We start from the raw sequence: 21703 nt of genomic DNA, 5'->3' as shown, positions 1-21703 counted from the left end.
CAGGAAACAGGAAACAGGAAGGACGAGTAGGGGAGGAGAACCTTTCTTTCCTTCCTGCTTATTTGGTCTGGCTTTTAAAAAACTTATACATAGTTTATACATACATAGTTTCCTGATGAGGAAAAAATAGTAAGAAAACTAGTAAGAAAACTAGCAATAAAACTAGTAATGAACTAGTAATAAAACTAGTAATGAACTAGTAATAAAACTAGTAATGAAACTAGTAATAAAACGAGTAATAAAACGAGTAATACAAGTAGTAATGAAACTAGTAATAAAACTAGTAATAAAACTAGTAATAAAACTAGTAATAAAACTAGTAATGAACTAGTAATAAAACTAGTAATAAAACTAGTAATAAAACTAGTAATAAAACTAGTAATGAACTAGTAATAAAACTAGTAATGAAACTAGTAATAAAACGAGTAATAAAACAAGTAATACAAGTAGTAATAAAACTAGTAATAAAACTAGTAATAAAACTAGTAATAAAACTAGTAATAAAACTAGTAATAAAACTAGTAATGAACTAGTAATAAAACTAGTAATAAAACTAGTAATAAAACTAGTAATGAAACTAGTTATAAACCAGTAATGAACCAGTAATGAAACCAGTAATGAAACCAGTAATAAAACCAGTAATGAAACCAGTAATGAAACCAGTAATGAAACCAGTAATAAAACTAGTAATAAAACTAGTAATGAAACTAGTAATAAAACTAGTAATAATACTAGTAATGAAACTAGTAATAAAACTAGTAATAAAACTAGTAATGAAACTAGTAATAAAACTAGTAATAAAACTAGTAATGAAACTAGTTATGAACCAGTAATGAACCAGTAATGAAACCAGTAATGAAACCAGTAATGAAACCAGTAATGAAACCAGTAATGAAACCAGTAATAAAACTAGTAATAATACTAGTAATGAAACTAGTAATAAAACTAGTAATAATACTAGTAATGAAACTAGTAATAAAACTAGTAATAAAACTAGTAATGAAACTAGTAATAAAACTAGTAATAATACTAGTAATGAAACTAGTAATAAAACTAGTAATAATACTAGTAATAAAACTAGTAATAAAACTAGTAATGAAACTAGTAATAAAACTAGTAATAATACTAGTAATAATACTAGTAATGAAACCAGTAATGAAACCAGTAATGAAACCAGTAATGAAACTAGTAATGAAACTAGTAATAAAACTAGTAATGAAACTAGTAATACAACTAGTAATAAAAGTAGTAATAAAACTAGTAATAAAACTAGTAATGATACCAGTAATGAAACCAGTAATGAAACCAGTAATAAAACTAGTAATAATACTAGTAATGAAACCAGTAATAAAACTAGTAATGAAACTAGTAATGAAACTAGTAATGAAACTAGTAATACAACTAGTAATAAAAGTAGTAATAAAACTAGTAATAAAACTAGTAATAAAACTAGTAATAATACTAGTAATGAAACCAGTAATAAAACTAGTAATGAAACTAGTAATGAAACTAGTAATGAAACTAGTAATACAACTAGTAATAAAACTAGTAATAAAACTAGTAATAAAACTAGTAATGAAACCAGTAATGAAACCAGTAATGAAACTATTAATGAAACTAGTAATGAAACTAGTAATAATACTAGTAATGAAACTAGTAATAATACTAGTAATGAAACTAGTAATGAAACTAGTAATAATACTAGTAATAATACTAGTAATGAAACTAGTAATAATACTAGTAATAATACTAGTAATAATACTATTAATGAAACTAGTAATAATACTATTAATAATACTAGTAATGAAACTAGTAATAATACTAGTAATAATACTAGTAATGAAACTAGTAATAATACTAGTAATGAAACTAGTAATAATACTAGTAATAATACTAGTAATAATACTAGTAATGAAACTAGTAATGAAACTAGTAATGAAACTAGTAATAATACTAGTAATAATACTAGTAATGAAACTAGTAATAATACTAGTAATGAAACTAGTAATAATACTAGTAATAATACTAGTAATGAAACTAGTAATAATACTAGTAATAATACTAGTAATACTTGTACTGGGATGGCCCCACCATCGCCACGTCTGTGTTTTTCATATGCAGATGTACGTATATATGTACGTACGTATACACTGTACATATACACGTGTGTGTAGAATAATAATAATAATCATCATCATCATCATCATGGTGAGAGGGGCTGCACAGTGGACAAGTGGTTAGCGTACAGGTCTCACAGCTAGTAGAGCCGAGTTCGATTCCCCCCTCGGCCATCTCTGTGTGGACTTTGCATGTTCTCCCCGTGCATGCGTGGCTTTTCTCGGGCTTTTCCCCGAGTGGAGGTTGATCTATTCATCTCCGTCACCGTTGGCATGGAATGTTTTCCCCTGGACGGCATTTGATCATGGGATCAGGATCTCCGTAGTCCAAGTAAGCACGTCGATGGTGAAATGGCCTCATTAAAAATCCATCTTGGCTGATATTGTTACTATGGATATACTTTCCTGCTTTAAGCTCCATCTGGCCACCATTGAGGCCGCCCCCCCCACCCCCAAACCCCCCCATGGCAGATTGCTTTCAGCGAACAAAAGATTTGTGAAGGAGACGCTGCTGGCCTGCGTTCAAAAGAACCTCAATGTTTCTGTCTAGAAACGGGGATCCCCCCTCCCGGCCATTGTGGCCCCTCCCTGTGTGAGTCAGGGCGAGTGTCACCCGTCCAGGCCGCCCAATCGGGTGCGGCGGCTAGCAGACGCTCTTGGCATTCATTATATGGATCTGTTTATCAATAGCCGCCTTTTCCCTTTTTTCACCACGCCAGGGGCCGCAGCCAAGTCTACATAAGCTCATTACGAGAAGGTAGAACGCCGCTCCTGGCCCAAGACCCCCCCCACACCCCCCCCCAGCTCTGCTCGTGCATCAACACATGCTGGTCTTATCAGAGCATCCGAGAGTGCAGTAGTACTGCAATATAAGGCGGACGGTATACCAGCCCTCTCATCCAATCCTGTGCTGGTTTTCCTGGAGCGAGTGGGAAGCTGCCGCTGCTCACGTTGGCGTCGCTCGAACAGCAGATAGGCGGGAGGAACAAACATTGACTTGTGTTGCTGCGGGTACTCGAGAGCAGGATTTTGGCCAGCGAGACACCGCGCAACGCGTTCCTCCTCCTGAGAGTACGCCGTAAAACGGGAGTGGACAGTTTTAGCCATCCATCCATTTTCCTCCGCTTATCCGGGTCCGGGTTGCGGGGGGCGGCGGTCTCGGTAGGGAAGCCCAGACTTCCTGGTCCCCGGCCACCTGCACCAGGACACCAAGGCTTTCCCAGGCCAGATGTGAGACACAATCCCTCTAGTGTTTCCTGGGTCCGCCTAGGCCTAGGCTCCAGCACCCCAAAAGCCGTTTCCCAGAGTCCTCCGTCGCTGCTCGGAGCGTGTGCCCGAATACAGTGCACCATGCTGGGCCACAGCAGGGGGCTCCTCCCTCCTGAGAGTGGTCATGTCCTGCTATTTATTTGGAGTGGATCATCAGGTCCACTTGGTCCCATCCTCCAGGTGTACATAAACTGCACTAGCTATGTACTACATTTCCAAAAAGTACATCAAAAGTTATTGGTATGTACTTTAATCCAAGCTGTACACTGACTACTCCAAAGTATCCGGGTGTAATGTCTCGGCTGCTGGAGGAGGATCCAATACCTGCAAGCCCATATCAACACTTTTGTCCAGTATGCTAACTGCTAATGAAATGGCCATCCATAATTAACAGCTGGGAGCAAACGAGAAGATGCTGGTTGTCCTGACGGGATGTTTTATTCATGCTCATCCATATCCGTCATCCACTGTGCCGTGCTCATTGTTCTCTCCAGTAAATGGAATCCTTCTCAAGAGGCCAAAGTCTTCCCCGATTGGTCCAACGCTCGTTTGTTGCATTCGGGCTCCGTGTGAAAGTCCGTCCGTCCCGCCACTGCTCTTCTGACACCATGCTCTTCTCCCTCCAGGAACACTTCACGCCGGAATGCAAATTCAAGGAATCGGTGTTCGAGAACTACTACGTGACCTACTCCTCCATGATATACCGCCAGCAGCAGTCGGGCAGGGGCTGGTACCTCGGTCTGAACAAGGAGGGGGAGATCATGAAGGGCAACCACGTGAAGAAGAACAAGCCGGCGGCCCACTTCCTTCCCAAACCTCTGAAAGGTGAGTTGCTGGAGCTGCTGTGTGACGTGCTAGTTGGTAAAGATCCCGTATGCAAGGTCCAATATTTGTACTAACGCCTCCAAGGTCATGTATTCATACTTGAAAACAAAATGGAGGTTCCAGAAAGAAATGAAATGAGGGAAATAATAATGAGGGAGATAAGTTAGCAAAGACTGTATGGCGGATAAATATTCCGGGAGGAAGGAAGTATCTCATGAAGGAATGATTTGGAATGAGTGAGAGGACATTTCATGAAGACAAGCTTGATGATTGACAGACGCGAAGAGAGAAGACGTTGCAGACCACTGATGATGGCGTCCGAATGGACACGGGCGTCTCGTTATTATTTATTTACTTATTATCCACTTATTTCCCTCCTCTTCCGCTTCTTTACTTCATATTTTGCTTTTGAGGTCAACCTTGTTTTGGAATATCATGTCATCGTCGGTGGCAGCAGAAGGTGGCGTCCAGAAGCAGCTGTGCCTACAGATGTAGCCAACCACCACCAGCCCGTGATTGAACATGACGTTGGGTCCATGAGAAGCAGCATAACATCTAAAGCGTTGTTATGACGACAGAAGAAGAAGTTTAAAGTGAACAACAACACGATGGAGTAGATATGGTAGAAGGTGACCAGCAGCAACTGACAAGACCTCCTTGCCGTCTGTGAGGTCTGGATTGCCGCTCTAACCAAAACCCAAATAAATGCTGGGCTAAGTGAGGCTTGGGACGGGTGCTGCTTCGGCAGCGGGACGGACGTCAAACAGCGTCCAGCAGGACTTGAGATTCCGGTGGTCTTGTGTCAGAGTGGCGCTGAGGTGCAAGTTGGGCCAAATGCTGCAACCTCAGCAGAACCGGAGAACATGCCAGGCTGAATTCCTAATGGCCGGGATTTGCTTCCAAGTGCAGCGCCAACGTGATCTGCTGCCACGTCTTGATTCAGAACTTTGGGAGGAGGCAAGGCAGACCCTGCTGGACTCTTTCTGTGCCCGTCACTTTATTTTTTTATTTTTTATTATTTTATTTTATTTTTTTAGGCTAATGTTTTCTTGTTAGTGCAGATTGAGGAGATAAAGGTTGGTGAGGCTTCTCTGGGCTAAGGGTTCAGGTTAGGGTCAGGGTTTAGGGTGTTTAGTCAGGGTCTCTAAGGGTAGGATTGCGGCCCTTGTGGGCTTTGGTTAGGTCAGTGGGGGTTGAGCTCCAGAGTCCGTACTATATCTTTCTTGGGGTTTGGGTTAGGGTAGTGTTGTTCAGGCTAGGCGGTAGAATCGTAGAGTCAGTGAGTTTGGGGTACGGGTACGGTGAGGGTTTGGACTTGGGGCCACAATGAGTTAAGAAAATTGTCCAGGGGGGCCAGACTATATATTTAATAGACGCTGACTATTTTACGCTTGCAAGTCCAACAGTCCACCTGGAATTATTTGTCTTATTTTCATTTTAATTTCACATTTTTGGACTGACTAGACGAATAAAGGATGTGACGTACAATATGAACGATGAATGAACCGTATTGGGGCGTAGGGCGGGGCGGGTTTGACAAGGACTCGGGACCTGAGCTACTTCCCGCTACTTCCAGTCAACACAGTGATGATGGCGATCGGTCCCGAGCGTCTTCCTAACCCGCATTCTCTCCTCCTCGCAGTGGCCATGTACAGAGAGCCATCCCTCCACGACCTAACCGAGTTCTCCCGCTCCGGCAGCGGCACGCCCACCAAGAGTCGGAGTGCCTCGGCGATGCTGAACGGCGGCAAAGCTGTGAGCCAGAACGAGTCGACGTAGCCCCGCCTTTGGGACTGAACCTTGAAACCTTACCTCCAGCAGAGCGCGAATCCAAGCAGACCCTCTCTTGTATCGGCGGTTCAGCACTCGCTGCATCATACCAAACATTTACATCGATAACCGTCCTTTGAAAACACGGACGCTTCACCTTCTCTTCACATTTAGTCTCTTCTGGGCTGCTTTGTTATCTATTTACTCACCACTTCTATTATCGTTTCCTGAGCACCGCAGCTTTACCGAGGTCAGGTAGACACGCCGCACCCGCCGCACCCGCCGCACCCGCACGTCCGTCACACAGGGACAGGAAGCCAGCGGGCATTCGGGGCAACCAGGGGTACAGAACAAGCCCCGATCTCCATCTCATCCGTGCTTGCGTGAAAACCAAGCCTATGAACTCCCTGGCGCGGCCCGAGGCCCGGCCAGACCGTAGCTACCCTGGCGTCCTCGTGCACGCGCCCAGCACGGGAAGTCCGGTTCCGCTGACCTGACAGGTCTCCGTGCGGCGGCAGAGACGCCACGGCTGCCCTTTTGTCTGCTCGTTTCACATTCGCCGACGAGCTTTCCTTCTCGACTTCCACCGGTTTCTGTTGGCGCCCTCTTGTTGTCCAACCCTCGCCATTGGTCGCCATTGTTTGTCACACCGTTGAAAAAGGTTCCAGCAAACCAAAGACTGAACGAAAGAGTGTCCCTTTAAGTCGGCAAAGCTGGGTTTTTCCCCCCCGATGTATATTTTTCCGAGGTTTGGGACTTTTGCAAACAAGAGGAAGTGATGTCATTCACATTGGAGTGTTTTCTCTGAGGTGGAAAACTTGGATTCGGTGTCGCCATAACCTTCTTGTCCTGTCACAATGTCTGTCTCTGGTCCCCGTGATCTGGTTCCTCCCTCTGTGCTCGTGTCATAACCCTCGTCATCCTCTCTCCTCCACTTTATCGCCTGGCCATCGAAGTATGGCGCCGGCCCCTCCCAGGATTGTCATGTGTTTGAGTAACTTATTGTGGTGATGATATTTTCTATATTTAAAAAAAAGAATACTGTGGACTTTTAGGTGGCTTAATATTTTGTAGGGACATGTCATATTTGTAAAAGTCAAAAAACAACCCATAAAAAGGGGCGGGGCAGGGTTCCTTTCTTGCACAGGGCGTGTACCAACAAGGTGTACAAAGAGGAGCCTTTTTGAGTCCTTCAAGCTCCGTATGACTTCTTTCTGGTCCACGCTTTTTGGCTGGACTTTCTGTTCCTGGGTTCCCTCGGGAGGTGGTTTGTATCTGTTGCATGGGAAGAACGCAGGAAGTCCTGGTCTAGAGCTGCATGATGTAGGCCATATGTAATTAACCCACGTTGGATCTGATGTTCCAAGCTACCAGGAGAAGGCAAGACGTCCGAGCTGCCTGATGACTTCCAGTTTCTTATTTGTTGTATACACAAAAATGCACTGAATAAAATCTTTATATTAAGATATACTTTTAAAATGTGTCGGAGTTTCTTCTTTGATTTCCAACCTGTGGCCAGTTGGCTTTGGGATGCAGCCATCCATCCGTTTTCTATGCCGCTTATCCCCACTAGGGTGGAAGTGTGCTGGAGCCTATCCCAGCTGTCTTTGGGTGAGAGGCGGGTGCACCCTGGTCTGGTATGTGATACTTGTTGCTTATTACTTCAATGACTAGTGACTTTAATACAACGGATTACAAGCGCAGACGTCCATATGTCCTCCATGCTCAGTAGCATAAACGCTACGCACGGTACCTGGTCTAACTTGGTAGACCAGGCTCGGCGCACGGCAGGTGGGAACTGAACAGTTAAAAATGGATCCTACAGCCAGATTTGAACTACCAACTTTATATTCCTCCTTGTTTTTACGTGTTGGTTACTCGTCGTCTAAGGACTCACTTTCTGTTTCCACCAAGTCCGCCCTGCAGGAGGGGTGATCAGCTTCCACGCTATGCTAGCCTGCTTCCACGCTATGCTAGCCTGCTTCCACGCTATGCTAGCCTGCTTCCACGCTATGCTAGCCTGCTTCCACGCTATGCTAGCCTGCTTCCACGCTATGTTAGCCTGCTTCCACGCTATGCTAGCCTGCTTCCACGCTATGCTAGCCTGCTTCCACGCTATGCTAGCCTGCTTCCACGCTATGCCGGCCTGCTTCCACGCTATGCTAGCCTGCTTCCACGCTATGTTAGCCTGCTTCCACGCTATGTTAGCCTGCTTCCACGCTATGCTAGCCTGCTTCCACGCTATGCCGGCCTGCTTCCACGCTATGCTAGCCTGCTTCCACGCTATGCCAGCCTGCTTCCACGCTATGCTAGCCTGCTTCCACGCTATGCCGGCCTGCTTCCACGCTATGCCGGCCTGCTTCCACGCTATGTTAGCCTGCTTCCACGCTATGCTAGCCTGCTTCCACGCTATGCCGGCCTGCTTCCACGCTATGCTAGCCTGCTTCCACGCTATGCCGGCCTGCTTCCACGCTATGCCAGCCTATGGACGTCGTCCCAAAGCTGAGCGGACTCCACTCCTGCTCCCCAAAGTCTTTCCATGTCTCCAAGCAACAGCAGCACGAGTGATGCTTAAGAGGAGAACTACACTCGGGTGCTGCATAAGGAAGGATGGCGTGGCATCAGGTTTTGTTAATAAGGTCAGCTCGTTCTGGTCTTGTCGTCATGGCAACGAGCACTTTTGGACTAATTGGAGGCTTTGTCCATGATGAGTCTCCTCGGGGGGACGCCCACAGAGATGCTGAGGGTAAACACTGTCAAAACGGATGGGGGGGGGGGGGGGATGTCTGTAAAAAAACAACATCGTCGTCTAGCAAATTTAGCTGATAATAATAAATGAGGTAATAGCTTCCCCTCCTCATCCTCACAGAGTGCCAGACAGAGGTGGCATCGATTCAGTCTTCGGAGTCTGCCTCATTACGCCCATCGCCAGCAGAGACAGGAGAACTAATAGGCCGCTGTAATATGGGCCCCGGTATGAGCTACTTCATCCTTCATGTACTTTGACACTCCCTACTCCCTTCATTTCCTTTTCGCCCGTCTCCACACTCCATTCATTAGGCTGCCACAGTCCAATTCATTACCAAGGCTGCAAAATGGCCACCAGAAAAAAAGCCCATTTTTAGTCATGTGACATCACCCAAAACCTGACCCCGATCAGGAAGCCTCACACCAACCCTAGTCCTGACCCCGGCCCTAACCCTAACCAAAGTCTTAACCCTAGCTCAAGTCCTAGTTCTAACCCTGGCCCTAACCCTAACCCTAACCCTAACCAAAGTCTTAACCCTAGCTCAAGTCCTAGTCCTAACCCTGGCCCTAACCCTAACCAAAGTCTTAACCCTAGCTCAAGTCCTAGTTCTAACCCTGGCCCTAACCCTAACCAAAGTCTTAACCCTAGCTCAAGTCCTAGTTCTAACCCTGGCCCTAACCCTAACCCTAACCAAAGTCTTAACCCTAGCTCAAGTCCTAGTTCTAACCCTGGCCCTAACCCTAACTAAAGTCTTAACCCTAGCTCAAGTCCTAGTTCTAACCCTGGCCCTAACCCTAACCAAAGTCTTAAACCTAGCTCAAGTCCTAGTTCTAACCCTGGCCCTAACCCTAACCAAAGTCTTAACCCTAGCTCAAGTCCTAGTTCTAACCCTGGCACTAACCCTAACCAAAGTCTTAACCCTAGCTCAAGTCCTAGTTCTAACCCTGGCCCTAACCCTAACCAAAGTCTTAACCCTAGCTCAAGTCCTAGTTCTAACCCCAGCCCTAACCCTAACCCTAACCAAAGTCCGAGCCCTATATATGCATGTATGTAGGTATGTATATATGTATGTATCTACTATGTATCATTTGATGGCGTTTTTGAGCGTGTGTGAGGTTTCCACTGGTTTTTCCACCAGAAAAGTGCGTTAGGAGCAAGTTGAAAAAACCGACATACTAACCCCTTACGTTTTTGGTCAAAAATCCCAACATTCAAACATTGGCATTCACGCCGGTCGCGTAGTTCTTGGGTGTAACAATGTTGATAAGCCCCATTCCATAAAGTGGCTGCCTCTTTAGCTCTTTCTATACCTTTATAACGTCGACCAAAGACAAAGATGTCTCACTGAATAAGGTATAAATAAAGTTGACCTTCCCGTGAGCCATTCCGCAGCAGAGGTGAATAAATGCGGAGTTCTTTGGAGCTTTGGAGGTACGGCTCAGCCAGGAGAGGTTCAAACAAAGAAAAGTAGCATCACACAGGAAATAGCATCATCAATAGCCCCCCCATCTACTTTGATACGGCGAGTTCACCAGCGTGAGGGCACACCTGTCTACCTGATGGATGGGTCTTAGGTGCAGCTAAGAACGATGATGATCGCATTGAGAATGAAGCTCTATGAGAGAAATACGAGAGGCTTGACAGAGACCGCCGTGACGTCACCCCGGCTGCTGGGAGCGTTGGCCCGAACACACACTTTCCTAACTGGGAGGACTGGAGAAGGACTGGACAATGTGTCAGTGATCATGTGGGCAGCCATGAAAGGAAGATGTCTTTGTCATCTCGCTCGCTGTTAATACACCGATGGCATCATTATGAAGGGAATAGCCTCCCATCCTGCGTTGTTGGATTCCAACAGGAAGTGCTTGGTTGCACCGCCAAGCCTTTCCCTGCGGGCCGGAGGAAGCTCTTCTTTCCTACCTTCCTGTTAACGCCCCTCATCCTTCCAATCTCGCTCCTGCCTGTCAGAAAGATGCCTTTTGATCACCTGCCGTGTTGCATCTCTGGTCCGTGTGGGGGGGGGGGGGGGGGGGGGGGGGGGGGGGGGATGGGGGGGGGGGAATCCCAGCTCTGCCTCTCATTGCGGCGGATGAGGTCAGGCGTTACGTAATGAGGAGAGAAGCTGTGCTCACCTCCGTCAGCTTGCATGGGAGCAATAAGGCCGCATCCATTATTCATCAAGCCTCTGCAGCCTGGATGCCCCCCCCCCCCCCACACCCCCCCCCCCCCAACCACCCCCCCCCCCCCCCCCCCCCAGGCTAAACCACAACTTCAGGGAAAACATTTTGCCTCCAGTTTTCATCCGGCTGCCTCATCCCTTCTCTGGAGCAAGAGGTAGAATGGCTACTGTACTACTGTATATATATATATATATACTATATACTATATATATACACTATAGTATATATATATATATGGTCTCCTCCCTTGCTCTTCCACACAGCTACGCTCTCACGTTCCCTGCCGTCCATCGCTCCTTCTCATCTGGAGTTCAGTCTTCCGTGTTCAGCCTGCGGCTATCCTCCTCCTCCTCCCTTGTGTTCTCCTCCGTGGTCTTTACTCTCCAGGAGAAGACGGCGTCTGTGGTGAAATTGCTTTTAGCCGACGACACGGCAGCCTCTCCCTCTGGCGCCATCATTTGCTGGAGATCCACACGTCAGCAGTCACCTCGGTGCTCAGAGAACATCAGCAGACGGTGGCTTCAAGCGGCGCCGATCAACCACAATGTCCACATCCTTCCCAGCTGTCCGTCAGCTCGCTAAGTGGTGTGGAGAAGGCGGCCGAAGAGACGCCTGAAGTGGTCTTCACACCTGCGTGTTTATCTCTAGTTCTACATCTAGCGTGGTCCAGGACTGTCCTACAATGCCTACAAGTAACACCACCATCATGGCACAGCCCCCCCCACCAGTAGCTACGTTGACCCCTGGTAGGGTCTCCCACGGCAACAGGTCCTCAGGGATTATGGAAAAAGGGAGAGGACCACAAGAGGAGTTCACGTCTTCGTCACGTTGTCCTCCTCAGTCTCCACTCTGCTGCAGCGCTCCGTTTTGGATAATAAGGCAGAACCTCACTCCTTCCTGGGATGCTGGGATCTTCAGCTTGATGACCAACCGCAGCAATCGGATATGAGTCCCGCCGTCGGGAAGAAAACATTCCCAAGAGACACGTTTCATGAAGCTTCAGTTGCTTCCCAATGATTGGGATATTGGAAGGATGAGGGGCGTTAACAGGATGGTGGGAAAGAAGAGCTTCCTCCATGCTACATGATGCTATGCTACATGATGCTATGCTACATGATGCGATGCTACATGACTACTATGCTACATGATGCTATTGACGGCTACGCCACATGAAGGCTATGCTACATGATGAGATACTGCATTACGCTATGTTACATGATGCTATGCTACATGATGCGATGCTGCATGACGCTATGCTACATGACTACTATGCTACATGACGCTATTGACGGCTACGCTACATGAAGGCTATGCTACATGATGAGATACTGCATGACGCTATGCTACATGATGCTATGCTACATGATGCGATGCTGCATGACGCTATGCTACATGACTACTATGCTACATGACGCTATTGACGGCTACGCTGCATGAAGGCTATGCTACATGAAGGCTATGCTACATGATGCTATGCTGCATGGCGACTATGCTGCATGGCGACTATGCTACATGACGCTATTGAGGGCTACACTGCATGATGCTATGCTACATGATGCTACGCTGCATGATGCGATGCTGCATGACGCGATGCTGCATGACGACTATGCTACATGACTACTATGCTACATGACGCTATTGACGGCTATGCTACATGACTACTATGCTAAATGACTACTATGCTACATGACGCTATTGACGGCTATGCTGCATGAAGGCTATGCTGCATGATGCTATGCTACATGACTACTATGCTACATGACGCTATTGACGGCTACGCTGCATGATGCTATGCTACATGAAGGCTACGCTACATGAAGGCTATGCTACATGATGCTGCATGATGCTATGCTACATGATGCTACATGACGCTATTGACGGCTATGCTGCATGAAGGCTATGCTGCATGATGCTATGCTACATGACTACTATGCTACATGACGCTATTGACGGCTACGCTGCATGATGCTATGCTACATGAAGGCTACGCTACATGAAGGCTATGCTACATGATGCTACATGATGCTATGCTACTTTAGCAGGACCGCGGTACGCCAAGCAACAGCAGCACAAACATGGGTTTCTGCCAGAGCATCCAAGCTGTGATTTCTGCCATAACTTGTGGTGACTAAATGTTTTCATCCACGTCATTCCACCATGACTACGTTTGAAAGTCAGCGTTGCTTTGCTCTTGTTTTCTAATCCAGGGTGTGAAAAAGTGATGCATTCACTGTACTGCGCTGTGCTCACAAGATGCATATGAATTATGCAAATAGCATCTGCAGCATTGCGTAGCACGGCACAGGGATGGAAGTACACAGTCCTCCTCGTAATAATGCTACAAACGGCCGGCGAGAAGATGCGGAGGAGCAGTGGGGTCGGTCAATCTGGGCGGCCCGCAGAAGGCAGCCCGTTGCCATGGCAGCAGAGCAGTCGTAGCTGGTGTTGCCGGGGCCGATGGTGGCAGCTGGTTGGCGAGCAGCTAGCAGATGGAACAACGCAGCCTTCCAAGAACACACGGACCTTGCCTACACGTTCACATCTTCTACCCGTCAGCGTCCACGCAGCAGCGGGCAGACGCCGGGCTGCTCTGCTGGCACGTGATTGGCCGTTGGTGGGCTATTAGCCTTTTGTGTACGACTGACATGAAGAGACACCAGTGAAGAAAAGAACCATCACGTCCTGGATCCATCCATCCATGCATCCATCCATCAGCTACACCTCTGGTCCTCATGGCCCCTGAGGTCTCCTACAGTAAAGTTGCCCATCAGAGGTGGCAGCCCAAAGCAATAAGCAGAGGATGATAAAGCCCACGGCTGTGGACTTGAACAGCTTCCCAGACCGAAACCTGCAATCTGGCTTACGGGAAAACCACCACAGGGTTCAAACTCAAGGCCCGGGGGCTGGATTTGGCCCACCATTTCATTTTATCTGGCCCACAAAAGCCACTCATTTTAGTTCATTAGTTTCATTGTATTATTATTTGATTTTTTACCTCTTTTAATGTAAACATTGGATTTTTTTTTTGGAATATGATCATCAAAAAGCGCACTTTTAATATACTTTGTATATTATGTATATTATTACTATGTATATTATATTTTCCTATGCCAAGGGACGGGCGTCGTGAGGGATGAAGTGTCCCCATCAACAGTCATCTTCCCGCCCGCCCCCTGCCGAGACTCTGGTGGCTCATTGCTGCTGACCACGCCGCGTTCATACGCGGTCATCACGGGTGTTGTCATGGCGCTGACATCAACCATCGACTTGATTGGGCAGCGTTTGTGACATATTACGCAACATGACCCACATTTTCCAAACCAAAATGGCATCTTCCCGCGCTGTCGATGTTTTTCAATGATGATGATCAGTTTTGTGGCTGAATATGGCCTATCGTTGGTATGAAAATATGAGGCTGAATATGGCCTATTGTTGGTATGAAAATATGAGGCTGAATATGGCCTATCGTTGGTATGAAAATATGAGGCTGAATATGGCCTATCGTTGGTATGAAAATGCATATTTAAGCAAATTGTACCTGCTCTTGGTCTAAGGCAGAAGAAGCATGGCAAAGATGCAGGGGGCCAAAGGCTGAAAAGAGGACCATGCTATCACCAAGCTATCATTTTCAATGATTTTCATTGCTTTGGAGCAGTGAAGTCAATGGCATTGATTTGGTCGGACGGACACGGCAGGCCACCCATCAGCTTGGGTCTTTCCTGCAAAGCCATAAATCATATTCAGTACTTGGCCTTTTTATCGGACTCCACCAAACAACTCCGTCAAGGGATTACATAACCTGCAGCGCACCCAGACGGGGAAACATTCAGTACAATATTTAGATTTTCTCATCAGCTGGCTGGCGTCCTTCCATAGAGAGGAAAGGCCAGCCCCATGCAGCTATGCAGCTAGCCAAGCGTGAGTTATATATCCTAGTCATATAGTCATATATCCAAGCTCAACAGAAGGCCATCAGCCTTTTACAACAAAGTATCCAGCTTTTACTGCGCTGGCTCGGCGGCATGTACTTCATGTACTTCATGTACTTCAGAAAAAGTACCACCACAAATGTTTGCAGTTGGTTGTCATGTTTGGTTTTCTTTGATGAACGTGTTTCATCATCGTTCCAGGCCGTCTGTCTGTTTTTCCAAACGAGAAATCGAATGTTATGTTTTAATCTCACCCATCGTTGCTACCAATGCTAGGCTAACGGCTAACACGTACTGTTACTAAGACAACAGTAGCAATGTAGAGTATTGTTTTTAATAGCGTCTCCATGGCGTCGCTCACGACGGGGATCCCAGTGTATCCCACAAAGAGCTCCATAAAGTCCTGGTGGTCTCCTTGCGGACACAAAGAGGCTTGTGTGCCAGGACTTGAAGTGTTTATGTTGACCTGATGGGCGGAGTCATTGAAGGCTTGAAAAAACGTGTTACAATATTTTGTCATCTTCTTACAGTCCGTGTGTCAGGCTGTCAGGACCCCCCGCCCGGCCACCCCTCACCACTCTCATGGCTTAATGGGCACCCTGTTGTGGCTCTCCAGCCCCCCGGAGTGGGGCACACTGCGAGAGGAAGGAGCACAAAGGCACAGGCGCGACTCTTTAGACCGCCGCCTTTGTGGGAGTGAGGGCCACCGCTGCGCCAAGTGGGGCTGGCCTCATGGTGATTACTCTCCCGGGGGGGTCCGCTTTGTGGGCCCTGACACCCAGCACCTCACCTTCACACAGCCCCCCGCTGCGCCCCACCAGGGGGGCTGAACGCACCCCCTCGTTTACTCTCCCTGGGTGGAAGAGGCCACTTCCTAGACGGCGTGGAGCACGCGTGCTGGGGGTGCTGCATCTGCTGGGGTCCGGTGTAGAACGAAGATACGTTACTTCAATACGCTTTCTCTCCAAGCTGGGACACAGCTTTCCTACAACACGGGTTTTTCCATCTGCACCCCACGGACTACATCCCGACTACATCCCAACTACATCCCAACTACATCCCAACCACTACAGCTTCGACTTGGTAAGACTTCTACGTATCCAACATGCTACATCCAATCCATCCATCCTCATGAGGGGCGCAGGCCTGCTGGAGCCTATCCCAGCTGTCTTGGGGAGAGGCGGGGTCCACCCTGGACTGGTGGCCAGCCAATCACAGGGACGTCCATTTGAGTAGATCCTAAAAGACCCCGCCCCCACCCAGCAAGGATCCCTGCAGGCCGCAATAACCCAAACGCTTGGTCCTTCCTGCCTGTAGGACGAAAGTAACCATCATTGAGCAAACATCTTGTACTTGCTAACGTCTCATTGATCCGAGCCACTACTTTCTTCTCCACGAGTAGGATTCATGCAGGCTATAATTGGAGGAGAAGGAGAGAGGAAATGGAATTGTTCAGACCTAATCTCTTGTTAATGGACTTTTACACTTTTTATGGCTGCAGTTGATCAACGAGGAGGAGGGAGAGCATGGAAGAACGTAATTAAAGACAACGGGCAATCAAAGACGACGCTTTCAGGCCTGGGGGGGTGAAATGGGGTGCTGCTTGCTCACAAGAGATCCTGCTGGTGTTGAAGTTGGGCTCGCGTCACGCATATACACATATTGACCTCAACTCATCGTGACCACTTGGGCATCGAACCGCAGCAGAAAGCACAGGACGTGACTTTCGTCCTTCAAGGCAACGCCACGGATGGATGAACTTTAGAGCAGTCTGTGTGCAGCTGTTCATATTTCATTCTTTTTTCTACTTTAAAAGTACTTAAAAATCCATCAATCAATAAAGATGCCAAGGTTGCGTCACATGGCAGTGAAAGCTGAAATATAGCTGAGGAATATTTGCTAGTGTATTTTTACTGCTGGATGCTTTTGGAATACTAGCTACACAAAAGGTGGGGGGGTTGAAGATCGCTGAAGAAATCTTCAAGACCTGCTCCAAAAGAATGTTGTGGCCAAGTGTAACCATGGTTACTGCGTGGACGACATCCTTTTTGGAGCTGAAGTCCAAAGGTGGTGATGCTAGCTTTTACGTCCGCCCGTGGAAAGCCGGTCAGCAAAGATAAATCCAGGTGGGTTAAAAGCGCCTTTGTGGGAACAAACGTAGACATTCTTCACCACCAGCAGCCATTTGTTATTCCAGTTCCATCACATCCACCATGAAGCTGCAGGTTTCATTCTCTGCCGTTAGCAAGAACATTTGTCTTAACGACGCCACTAGCGCTACCACCATAACGGAGCCGCTTGCAACTTTTCTATCCGGAATATTCAGCCTAGCGTTGCACCCGCGGCCAACAAAGGGTCAACGCTTACGTAACCGAAAGGAGTCTGGCTGCTCTCATGATTAATGCATGTCAGCCCAGACAACACCGAGGGAGGACCGGGCGGCAGACCGGGCGGCAGACAGGACGGCGGCCGGGGGCTGATGAGGGTGCGCCTTACGCCAGACCTACGAGGAAAGCGGTTGAACGCTCACAGCAGAGGTCAACGCCAGGGTCAGAAGCCAGTCGTCACGGTCCGTCCGTTGGCCGCTCGGCAGCCTTTTGGTCCGCTTTTACACGCAGCAGCGGGGGCGTTAAACGCTCCCTTTGAATCCTGACATGGGTTGACAGCGCTCTGGCCCCGCCCCTCTTCCTTTAAGTGTTCATTTGCATCCGCTGACCCCGACCCAGCCATCTCCAACGTGCCCCCCAGCCTTCTTTGCCTCGACCTTCCCACCTTCAAAAGTAAAAACCCAGCAACTTAAATGTGTTTTTTAGACTTTTATACCCGACTGCTGTGCCCCCCTTTTAGCCCCCAATGAATGTTGGATGTATTTCAATACTTTTTTACTCAACTCTATTTTTCTTCACTGGAAAGCGAAGGGTATTTTGAAAAGCGCCATTGTAACTAATTTAATTGGCTATTTAATTGCAATCAATAAAGACTGTTGGGGAAAAGGACTATCAGAGGAGTTTAGGTACGACTCGGGGAGAGGAGAAATGACCCGGATACACCATCAAAGTTTGCTTATGAAGTGGATTCAATATTTACATGCATGGGCATAAACCCCAAAGAGAGTTGCCAGTTCAGGTCCCCGTGGTTGGCCAGTCAGTGGGTGCCATCTACAAGAATATACAAGGTATGCGATGTCAGATTCCCAAAGTTTCCCTTCAGCTGAAACCAACTAGACCATCGATCGGTGGCTCGGTGACGCCATAGTGAAGACCTCGTGTGTGAGAGGCAGTGACCAAAGGGTCATGATATTGTACTACATTATTCATGCCATAATCGATACAATAGTGAAGTGCATTCATCCGAAACTCATTCACGAGTAGTACTGAAGTACAATTGGTTCAATAAAACTTTCACAGAAATGCAACAATTCTACCATCAACATAAAAGTGGATGTTTATTCCATTTAGGTTTTGCTCTTCATGCTAACCAGCACACACCATGAGGCTAGGTGGCTAAGCTAACTGAGGCCAATGTTAGCAACACTTACCAGTTCCGTTCAATAAAGAGTACATGAAATGCTCCTGGGTAGTACACACAGACACAGCAGTGCTAGTGCTAGTGCTAGTGCTAGCCTCCAACATATTTAAATGCAGCAGTCTGAACTAAAGCTAAAGCTAAAGCTAAAGCTTAAAGCCTACCTGTGCAGCAGGCGTTCCTCCATGCGTGTTTGTGCAGAGGCTTCCTGTTATTCCTGCTATTTATTGGTTATTGGGTGTCATGTGATCAAGGGGTAAAACCCTGATTGGGGGCCCAGAGTCACATGACTCAAATCACATAATTCAAATCACCTGATGCTGAGTGAAACATATTATTGAAACATTTTATTTATACTTTATATGCATTTATAATGATATGAAAGGGTATTATAATTAAATTAAATCCAAAAATATATAGTATACAAGTATATATCAATAAATTATATTACAATTTTCACTTGGGTTACACTATACCAATAAAATGTATTATTATTATTATTATTAACCCCACCCCTAATCCCACCCCCATTCTTGCTACGATGTGACCACCTACACCACCTTTTAGAAATGACCTGAAAGTGCCGGAATTGGACCCGTGGTATCGCTCATGACGGGACTCCAGTGGCGCATGCGATGCAGGGCTTTACTTGGCCATAAGGTGCTCAATGTTTCACTGGAAGGACGAAGCTAAAGCGCCATCACGGCGTGCAAGATCTTCACCATCAGCTTCCTGTGTTACGTAATGGCGGCAGTGCGGCGCTCGTGGAGGCTGGCGGCCTCGGATGTCAACATTGGGATCTTTTCTGAGAACGAACACAATCGTAGAAAGAACACGTACTGCAGCAGAAAAAGCGCATTTAAAGAAATGGACTGTAACTCCTGATGGGATGAATCAGGAAGTGGGCCAAGGTCGGTGGAAGGTGAGAAGACCTGAGAAGACCTGAGAAGAAGAAAAGACGAGGCCGGCGCCTCCCGCACGGAACCCTGGGAGTTCTTGTCCCAGCTGATAAGAAGCTTTGAAAAGAAGATGTGGGAAGAAAGAAAAGAAGAAAACCTCTCACTTGCTGACTGGGTGGGCGTCCGCACGCAGCCTGCTGGCCCCGCCCCCCCATCTGTGCCACACCGCCTCCACGCCGGGGACTCTTAACCAGAAGCTCGGGCCTCCAGCGCCACCTATGGGGCCACGAGGGCCGGGACTGAGTAGTAGGTCATCCGGTGAAGACGCCAGAGGTGGGCTAGCCGCTATGCTAATGTATGCTAACCATGAGACGCAGCTTCCGACCAGATGGTGGCGCTAATGTTGCTTAATGAGCTCACAGAAGATCAGAAGAAGACATTCAGTCTAAGTTCATTCTTTCAATTATTATTATTATTACTAATGATTCAATCATAACTGATCATAACATGATAGTAATATCGCACTAGTACTACAGTACTATACTCTCAAATGTAGTCACCAAAAGTGACCAAAGATGACCGCAGGTTTTTAGTCTGGGGGCCATGATCAGAAAAAGTCAAGAGATGATGTGAACATGGAAAAAGATGATAAAAAGATGATATGATTATCGAGCGTCCTTAAGCATGGAGCGCCCTCATTGGCTCCCGCCACTTCCTGCTTTTCTCTCCATTAGGGGCCACGCATCATCAACCGCAGCCTGCATTAGTCTGCTTTCACCCCCCCCCCCCCCCCCACACCCTGACCTTTCTGCCCCTCCCATTTCCCACTGGGGGGTCATGGGTCATCCACTCACATGGTGATGCATTCAAATGTCTGCTGCCGGGTAAGGAGAAAGCATCTAGCGAACTACCAAGCTAACCTCTGGAAGAAGTTCAAAACGAGGCAATCAAACACTAAATCCTGGCTTTTAATTGGGACATTTATTATGATTTGGATTTGAAAACGTCATCGGCTCACGGCCCCTCGGCTCGTGGTGCTCGTGGTGCTCGTGGTGCTCGTGCAGCACGCAAGCTCTGACACCGGCGCGCCCTCTGGCGGCCATTTGCTGCTACTTCACGGTCGTTCGGAAATGGCAATGTGTGTTTTATGACGTCACAAACAAAGCAAAGCCTAATTGCATGACCGAAAGGCTCCAGACGGACCGATATTCATCAGGTAACTGCTTACTAATCGATGCTGGAAGAAACGATGGAATGTAAAAGCACAGTTGACAATCAATCATGACTTTGACTGATGAAATATTTGCTTAGAAAAGCGTGACGACTAATTAAATATGATGACAATTAAACAAAGTACTTTCTCCTAGCTGTGATGAAAATGATTGATTTGAAAATGAAGGTGTGTTTTTCACATGACTTGATTAGAATGTGATCCTTACACAGGATGAGATGTTGCCTTATAAACGTGGATTTCCTCTATGGATTATGATCTGATGATGACCAGGACAGAAATACCACTACAGAGTATGTATGAATGAAGTGCTAATTTCATTAACATTTAATTTCAATAACATTTCATGCTAATTAGCACGTACCTGTCAATCATTACAGGCGGGCGCTAAATGAGGTTGTGCAAAAGCAGGAATAAAAATATGTCTTTTGATCTGTCTTGGATTAAAGTTAGAGTTCAAAATGTCATCAACACTCAATAACCAAAAAGGGTATGAAATCTGGATTTCCTGGTCACGTGACTAATACTAATACTAATACTAATACTAATACTAATACTAATACTAATACTAATACTAATACTAATCACATACTGATGTAGACGTACTCCTGGGTGTAGTCTAGAAGAAATGATATATTGTCATAACTGTAAGCGGATAAGCGGAAGAAAATAAATGAACTGTCAACATCCTAAAAAGTATGGTGTCTTTGTTGGCTCCCAACTAAAACTTCCTGTGTGACTTATGTTGTCGCATGTCGTCAGATACCAAAGGGATGCAAATAGGTTGTCGTGCCCTTGAAGTGGAAGTATAGAAACGCGTAGCGTCCCTCCCCGAAGACGCGTGTGACAGTAATAATAGAAGATGATCACCAGGCGTCCGTGCGAGGATTAAAGCAGACTAATCAACAGAGTCAGCGCGTCTCCACGGAATTTGCTTCTGTTGACCAAACTGGACTCATTTATCATCTCCAGAGGCCAGTACTACTTCATGTCAGCTTGAAAAGTACACAAGACTTTGTGTTGTTGTCGTTTCCCTCAGCGCCATGGTGCTGTTTGACAGACAAGCACCCTCGCTTCGCTTCTTCGGGGAGATGAAGCGAAGCGGCCGCTTAGCATCTTAAGGAAGCCGCGTCTGGGCCGCTGCGCTCGTCAGGCTCCATCCTTAATGACATAATCACATCAAGTCATGGACTCCATTAATCCAGGTGA

At 46.8% G+C, this 21703-nt stretch overlaps 1 protein-coding gene across 4 annotated transcripts in view; it reads left to right on the top strand.

The window, feature by feature from the left end:
- The window catches only part of fgf13a (fibroblast growth factor 13a), a 58449-nt gene extending 50605 nt beyond the window's left edge, over positions 1 to 7844 (top strand). Inside the window, exons 4-5 of one of the 4 annotated variants that reach the window (XM_058049313.1) lie at positions 4013 to 4211; positions 5854 to 7844. In XM_058049313.1, the coding sequence (XP_057905296.1) occupies positions 4013 to 4211; positions 5854 to 5990 (336 nt within the window). In that variant the 3' untranslated portion in view covers positions 5991 to 7844. Of the gene's footprint in view, positions 1 to 4012; positions 4212 to 4624; positions 5831 to 5853 lie in introns of those variants that run through there. The other 3 variants (XM_058049331.1, XM_058049305.1, XM_058049322.1) reach the window with 3 other exon arrangements.
- The last annotated feature ends 13859 nt before the right edge of the window (positions 7845 to 21703 follow it).

This window comes from Doryrhamphus excisus, chromosome 2 (assembly GCF_030265055.1).
Source record: "Doryrhamphus excisus isolate RoL2022-K1 chromosome 2, RoL_Dexc_1.0, whole genome shotgun sequence".
Lineage (NCBI taxonomy): Eukaryota > Metazoa > Chordata > Actinopteri > Syngnathiformes > Syngnathidae > Doryrhamphus > Doryrhamphus excisus.
The sequence above is the reverse complement of the archived record's forward strand: the minus strand, read 5'-3'. Positions and strand labels throughout refer to the sequence as shown.